The following is a 7,853-nucleotide window of genomic DNA, read 5'->3' as shown; positions in this document are numbered from 1 at the left end:
CCCCGAGAGTGGAGCCGGTCGAGACTAAAAACGGGGACCACGAGGGACAAGGGGAGGTTTATGGGGATTCGATAAGCTGCGCCTTGGCTATTCTCCGCAAGACAAGTGAAGTGAAACCGCCCTCGAGATGGACCGGAATGGAGGAAATTATTATCGCTCTTCGAAATGAATGGTGCGGGATTCTAGCTGAGACTAGACCAGCAGGGTTCGCGGGGGCGTTGCGTGCTCCTGATGAGGACTGGAACCTGGAGGCGGTGACTCGAGGCCGTCCGTGGGGGTTTGTATGCTCGCCCTGTTGATGATTCGATTCGATATGATCCAGGTGCAAGTGACGTGACAAGAAGAGACCACGGTGAGGAACAGACATCGATTGAGGGGGAATCAACGAGAAGGGGGCAATGGAGAGGATATGCTTGACAGTTGAGAGGAAAGGAAACGCAGATAGATGAACGGGCAAGCACCAAAAGGTGAGGAGGGACGGAAGGAAAGGAAGGGGTTATGATATGGACAGGATTAGGGTGAGGTGAACTGAGCGCAGGAAGGGAGGCGTGAGCTTCGAAAAGGTAAGGTAAGGTACATGTACCGACTGGGATACATCCAGGGTTCGGCTAGTTCCAGGCAGAAGCGTCCAGTGCCCGCTGCAGCACCTGCAAGCACTGTAAGTCATCCAAGCAGGCGGTGCGCGGCGCCTGGGCCGCGTCCACCTACAGTGAGCATCATTGGATCTAGGCGGGGGCATGTACAATCCGTAGCCCAGGCGAAATCGCCCCCGCCTAGAGGCTAGTGTAGTGTGGATGGCAGTGGAAGGCACCGCCAAAGGCAAGAGCTGCCCGCCTCCAGTCTTATCTCACAGACTAGATGTAGCTCACAGGTACTTGTGTAGACTGGAGGGTGAAGGTGCAGCGGATAGATGGCACTGGGACTACATGTTTGGAAGGCAGCAGATAACTGGACTGGACACGCCAAATCCGCAGCCAGCCATCGTGGCCGCTCGGTTGAGTTGTGTCCCATCGAAAGCTTGGCGCGTGGAGGTTGCGCCGCGCTCTGTGACTGGCTGGACGGGCGAACCCCCGGTTCCCCGACCGCCCTGGCCTGCTGGCTTGTTCAATGTTGCTTGCTTGCTTTGGGCGTGCCTCACTCACCAACCGAGCAATGAAGGCCTTGTCTCTCCACCCGACTGCGACGCGAAAACTGGGCCACCGACAATTCTCGACTCTGCCATGGTGGGAACCCATATCCTGTCGGCATCGATGTATGCATTGATGCGGCTCATTATCTCGGCTTGCGAAAGCTACGTACAGATATAGAAACCCAAGCGGCAGGAATGGCCTAATTACTCCGCATGCAGCGCAAGCAGGCAGACGAGCGAATCTTCCGGTCGGAGAGATATGACCAGCGACTCACTCCTCCTCCCACATTACACACGGCTCTTTACGTGCTCCGTACGGTTCCGAGGAATGACCTACATTACTCCGTTACAAGCCCTTCCACTAGAGTCCTGGCGGGAGCGCTTGTCGCCCCGGCGGCCGTGGGTGGGTTGCCTCTACTACGTAGCCATCATGCCAGTCGCCGTGCCTGCTGCTGAACACGAGCGGCAGTACAACAAGTGTTCTAGCACCGCGCCAGACATCAATGAAGCATTCGCCGTCTCCTTGCGAACCGGCCGCCTCATCTTCCCCGGTTCCACGGCAAGCAGCAAGAGCACGACGGGCCGCGTGCCCATGAGCAGACGTAGTGCAGAGTGTGGGAGGAACGCGGAGAAGTTCGGAGCAAGGACGAATACTAATTGGGCGCACAATACATCGTACCTGTAAAGATACCTCAAGGTATCAACATGCAATCACAGCTGCCTTCTTCCACTAGACCGAGCCGTTGCAAGCCATACCGTCACACTAACTACGTCGATGGACCGTCTCTGTCCTGCGGTCGGTCAAGGCGTTTCGGCCAACCAGATCGCCCCTCGGTGGAAGGGGGGAACCTCGTGGAAAATCCAGGGTCTAATCCAGGTGCCCAGATTTCCTGCAAGAATCGGCGCCGATCCCCCATCGAGTGCGTGGGGATTTCGTGGATCTGGCTTTATTCACTGCACCGAACCTTTCTTTTGTTGTTGATCACTGTTGTTGTGCGTGCTGCCATTCGACTCGCAATATCTACGTAATCACCCAAGTATTGAGCGTATTGGACCAGCCGCGATAGTGATAAAGCCTAGGTAGGTCAGCCACGTTGATGAGATGTGACGAAGCCAATATCCGCATTGTCGAAGCACGGCTTTACGTTACGTACATGATGAGCAATTCGCAAGTTGGTGGTTGGATCATGGAGCCGGCCAACACCAACAAGGAATGCTTGACAATACTACTACGTGATATTAGCTAAGTTTTATATTAAGACGCAATGACCTGGTAGATGATCATAGATTCTCACCGGGAACGTCCGGCCAGCGCGCACTCTCTACTTGATACCAGACTACCCTGCACCCAACAGCCGACGGGGACCTCAACAGCACCGCAACATCAACCCAGGCTGCTACTAGCGAAGATTGTCCTAATGCTCTTGCAGGTGGATTCTAGAATGCTCAGAACCTGTCGTTGCACGAGGGGCCTCTAACTATTTCGGCGTTTGGTCTCTTCTTGTGTTTTCTTGTCGCCAGCCACGTCAAGCTTCAAATGATACATGTAATTTTACCTCATTTTCCGTTCTACCACACGTAACTATCCGCTCCTCACGACGTTCCCATCGATCACGCCCGCGCCCCCCGAAGATTGCCATCGAAGAAGAGCACCGAACCGGGAAGAGGCATGGCTTGTGGCAGGCCATTCATTGGGCGCCCCCGTGCACACGTTCGCGTAAGATCGCGGAAGTTCGCGGCGTCTTATTAGTCTCACCAGCAGCAGTGCGCAGCGCCCATGCATGCATGTAGAACACCACTCTTCTGCATGACCCCCTAGTCTGGCCTACTAGCAGCCGCTAACAGCCGCTCGGAGGTAACAAAGCTTGATTTCTGCGTCCTGGCGTCTCGCATCCAGTGTTTCATTCCAACACGCCGCGAAAATCGTCGTTGTTGACGATTCATTACCTAGCCCAGGTCATCATGGACAGTAATTCATGTCGAGCACCTTGCTGACTTGCGCGCTACGGGCATGCCGGCACTGCACGCTCCTGATGTCTTCCTGCTACGTACGACTGCGTAACGTACTATTTACTGGCACAATGCCAACAACAAGGAGAAGAGCAGCGATCTCGATAGCTGCTCGCGCCAACCGACCGTCCCAATCTTATCTTGCCGGCGTCCGGCGTCTTATCTGCTGCGCGGGCAATTGACGACGACGCATGCGGCATGGCACTTTTTGTAGAATCAAGAAAAGGCGGCGAATAACGACAATGCTCCATCACACCCGCATCATACCGCGCAGCGCGGCCAAGGATCGAGAACAATCTGGTGTTCGCGTCTTGCACTATCAACAGTGGAGACAGCAATTCTCCTATTTATTTATTCATTTCGTTCAGCATCTTGAAAATCAGGATGGGTGACAGGCCCAGCACGCAAGATGCCGACTCATCGAATGTCGTGCATCTCTGCACACACCTCTCTGACGCTGCAATGCTACCGTCTCTGCGTCGGGTCCTGCAAACCAACACAGACCCCGGCCGCGTAGGCGCCTCGAGAATCTCGTGGTGAAGATTGACCATTGATGGCGCAGCGGCGTCGCGAACGGCTTTGGACGCGTCCATGAACATGGGCCATTCCATCCGCCAGTGCTTCTATACCTTGCCTTAGACTTTGGGCGGACCAGCCGTGCCCGCCGCTCCTTTGCAACTTGGCAATCCATTGTCAGAGTCTTTGCATGTGTATGCATGCGGCGTACGCCGGGCTTTCCTGCAAAGCGCGCCAAGTCACATATTATTATGTGGACTCGCCAATGGCGTGTGCTCGGTTGGTGACCATGATATGTACAGAGTTTATCGCGCAAATATCAATATGTACTTACCCTACCTTGCCGCGAGGCCCTTTTGGATCTCGTGTGTTTCGGCCCTTATATGAAATGGACATGTCAATTATTCACAGTGACAGCGCTTCAGAGTTTTCACCACACCTTATGAGCACGCCTGGCCCTGGCCTCGATCCCACCCCTCCCACCCATCCAGCTATGGGACGGATCAAGGGGAAAGAAATCAGGGTCGTAGCGCCCATTTGTCCCACGGCCACGCCCGATGTAGTCCCGGCGGCATGATACCTAGGCCAAGGTGGAGGGGGGAGTGTGTCTTGAGGCTGAGCAGCGGCGATTGTCTGGCCGTGAAGATCAGGGCAGGCAACTCACAAGGGACCCTCTTTGTCGCAGTGCATGAAATCAGCGATTGGCAAAGCAGCAGCAGAAGCAGCAGCAGCACATTGATTGCTCAATTGCTCGCACCCTAGAGTCTGGCAATGCCGTGATCACAATCCGATCGACGAGACCGTCTGTTGGAGGTGGGGGTCATCTCGAACGGTCTGGGCAAGAGGTTAATTATGAGTGATCTGCCATGCCCCTGGCCTGTGGCTATTCTTGGTCTACAGGGTTCTGCTGAAAGCTGGTACGTAGTAATGAGGCTCCCTCAAGCACAAGTCGCCATTGGCGATGAGACATGAGGCGATGCCATGTGCACCCGAGACAATGGAAAGCTCACATTGCTAAGATGGCCATCGAGGCAGTGGAGGAAGATGCAAAAGACCTCGAGGACCTCTCTCATAGCAGCAGCTTCTTCCCCTCTTCTCTTGTTGGCCACACCATCAGCTCCAGTCGCCCGCTGTCGAAACGCGGCCTTCAAACGTGCCTCAGTCCATGGACCATGTGCCCGCGCGCGCGACACTTGCACGTCATCGACCCCGTTCTCTGCCTACCGTGCGCCACACAGATGCAAAAAGTCACAGGTGACGATACTCTACTGGGTGACATTGATCCTGCCCACAACTTGGAATGCAGGCTGGGCCGTGGCGCGACCTCGCCCACAGCTGGGCTGCATGCCCCAAATGGTCGACGGCACCGCTTTGGCCAGGAGGTGCAGGTGGTACCTCTTTGTTGCATTCCCTATTGACCGGTCGCACGGACGGGGTGCTCTGCCACATCACAATGCGTGGTGCACACACAAGGGAACCGGGTGCAACCGCTGCTCGCAGCTGCAGATAAGGCGACGGGCAGCAGGCCAGGCTGCGGTGTTGCGCAGTGACCGCCGCCCATCTCGGCACCTGACCTTTGTGTACCCGAACCAGCGTCCTATGTCCTCGGCGCAAAGGCCGCTTCTTTGGGCAGTCGGAAGCTCACGCAGAACATGAGCTTCTGCGGGGCAACATCTCGTACATCGTACACGGTCGCCTGGCCTTCCACCTCGCCATTGCCCTGCACCAGCTTCACGCCGAGTTCCTTCTCCACTCTGTCCAGCGCTGTCTGCACGGCCGCTTCGTCGTTGGGTTTCGGCGCGAAGCAGTGCGCGTGGACCATGGGGAGTTGCGCCTGCGTGTGGGGCGCAAAGAGACTCTCCTGTCCATGGTAGAGACCGCGGAAGTTGTGCAGGAACTCGAGCGCCGAGGCGGGGAGGTTCATGACAAAATGCGATATCACGGGCGCAATGGGGACCTTGACAGGCGCCGGCGGCGGCGCGTTGGACTTGCGAGACGGCTTGGGCCCTGGGATGGTGCCGAACTCGCCGTTGCCGGAGGCGGCGAGGACTAGATCGGCGGACTGCTTGATGAATTCGTGACCATCCTCGTTGTAGGGCCGCACAAACGAGCCGACGCGGTTCTTGTCAATGGCCTTTTCGAGATACTTGAAGCTCTCGGGGTTCTTGTCATTGGCCCACACAAAGACATTCTTCTTGCCCGCGGGCACGGCAAACGGGCCTATGCCTGCCATGACGTCGACCACGACGTCCCCTTGCTGGAAGAGATCCACGATCCGCTCGTGCTCGGTGCTCAGCTTGGAGTTCCAGTAGACGGTGCCGTAGTCGAACTGAAAGATGCAGCCGGATTCCTTCACCTCGACGTTCAGGTCGTCCGGTCCGGCCAGGACCTCGTACGGAAAGGTGCGGAACTCGGACTCGGTCCCGACGTTGGACAGCTTGTTGATGACTGTCTTGAGATGGGCGTTCTTGTCGAGGATGACCTGGCCGATGATGTGCTTGTAGGGCAAGTACTGCTCACGTAGGTTGAGGTGAGCAACGTGGCCGACGCTGTTGAAGCCTGTTGGGATCTCGTCGTGGAGCTCTTCGGGTATGATGGATCGGAGAATGTCCACTACGGATATGAGTGAGCAACTGAGACTGGGGGGACTGTTCCTAGGGACTGTGCGTACGGTACTGGAAGTGGTAGTAGTCTAGCTGGACGGAGTAGGGAATGAGATCAACGTCTCCCGCCTCCTTGGCCTGCTTCAGCACAGCACTCCAACTCTCGGGGGCTATAGCCGTTAGCAATCATTCATACAGTAGAAAGAAGTCTGTATAACTGACCTCCTGGTTTCACATCCGGCTGAAGAAGTAATGCCTTCAAGCCACCCTTTGCCTTCTCCGGGTCAGGGTGGCTAACCACGGGCTTCACCTTGTCCACATTCAGAATCTCTCGGGTCTTATCCAGGTCCTTCCTCAACCTAGAGAGCTGCCGGCTGTCGTTGACCAGAGCGGCGGCCACGGGTAGCGTGGTATGGAACAGTGATCTATCGAGGACGGTGAGGGCGCGGGCAGCGGGGACGCGGAACATGTTGGGGTCAACCTGACCGGGTTAGTCCTCAAGTATTCAGACTGGGACAATTCATAGATTCAAAGTGAATAGACAGCCTTAGAGCTAGGATGAATGAAACTTACGGTCGACATTGTGAAGTGAATGTGAGTCTTGTGATGAATTCATGCTACGAGTGAAACTTTTGGTGACTGGGGTTTGAATTGTGGCTGAGGCTTGCGATGTCGTTGTGTGCGCCACCTGTGGCTACCATGAGTACGATGTCTTTAGGGTAAGCCAAATGGCGACCTGACTGAGCGGTAGACCAAAGTTCGAATGCGAGTCTGTGATGCGCTGTGGAGAAGGTTGTTCAAGTGCCTTGTATTATTACAAAAGAGATAGCCGTTGAGGCTCTATTTATGCGTTCTTAATCGCATGATCCTATCCTCTTAGAGCCTTCCTCTCTAATTTCCTATATTCCGGGTCGTTTACCTCCGGTCTCACTAATTTCAGGTTCTCACCCTTCCGGTATTACCTTTTCACCGCTAACGGCAGAATCTCAATCGAGCCTAGCCCCGCTATAAGGTAGGCTCATTATCACACACCCCCCACTTATGTGGTTATTTAACCACGCGAGTGTTATTGTCGTTGCTGATTAGTGGGGTTCTAAGGTGGGGTCTCTGCTTTATCTAAGGCGTTAGAGCATTGTTCTAATAGCTATAGTGCTTATGTGGGTTGATCTAATATTATTAGGTCCTATAGGTAGCGTCAGTGATATGGTAATGCCCTTAATTACTATTATTCGTGAATGGTTATTAAGGCCTTAATAGGCTATTTATAACTCGAATAATACTTTTAGAGCATTAAGGTAAGAGGCCGAAAGTATATAAGAGAGTCGCATTCCCCTACTTAAGGCCGGAATTTAATATTTCCTCTTTATACCACTTTTATTATACCTGCCCGTACGTTTAATACGCTTAGTTTAAGTTTTACGAGCTTAGCTAACGTATGCGAATAGTTCTTCTATCTTACGAGCGCCTTACCCAGACCCGCGCCTAAGTAGCGGAAGCTCGGCGGCTAGCCGCCGAGCAGGCCGCGAAGTAGACTAACGCTCGCGATAGCGCTAACGACGACGACGACGATAATAATAACGACGAGATTAAGACGC

At 54.6% G+C, this 7,853-nt stretch overlaps 1 protein-coding gene across 1 annotated transcript; it reads right to left on the bottom strand.

Annotated features, from left to right (window-relative positions):
* Positions 1-5,162: 5,162 nt before the first annotated feature.
* F5Z01DRAFT_70958 (Met-10+ like-protein-domain-containing protein) lies at positions 5,163-7,108 on the bottom strand. Its single transcript, XM_046266469.1, has 4 exons — positions 6,832-7,108; positions 6,481-6,739; positions 6,327-6,428; positions 5,163-6,268 (listed from the first exon to the last, which is right to left on the bottom strand). The coding sequence occupies exons 1-4, from the start codon at positions 6,838-6,840 to the stop codon at positions 5,253-5,255; spliced, it is 1,386 nt and encodes a 461-aa protein (XP_046118967.1). The 5' UTR covers positions 6,841-7,108; the 3' UTR covers positions 5,163-5,252.
* Between the last annotated feature and the right edge of the window lie 745 nt (positions 7,109-7,853).

Source organism: Emericellopsis atlantica, assembly GCF_019669845.1.
Source record: "Emericellopsis atlantica unplaced genomic scaffold F5Z01scaffold_11, whole genome shotgun sequence".
In the NCBI taxonomy this organism is placed as follows: domain Eukaryota; kingdom Fungi; phylum Ascomycota; class Sordariomycetes; order Hypocreales; family Bionectriaceae; genus Emericellopsis; species Emericellopsis atlantica.
The sequence above is the reverse complement of the archived record's forward strand: the minus strand, read 5'-3'. Positions and strand labels throughout refer to the sequence as shown.

What these genes read in the sequence shown, in the direction of transcription:
- F5Z01DRAFT_70958 (XM_046266469.1), bottom strand. An exon ending in GCCGGATGTGAAACCAGGAG is followed by an intron (nt 6,429 to 6,480) that starts GTCAGTTATACA and finishes TAACGGCTATAG; the next exon opens with CCCCCGAGAGTTGGAGTGCT. An exon ending in CTACTACCACTTCCAGTACC is followed by an intron (nt 6,269 to 6,326) that starts GTACGCACAGTC and finishes TCATATCCGTAG; the next exon opens with TGGACATTCTCCGATCCATC.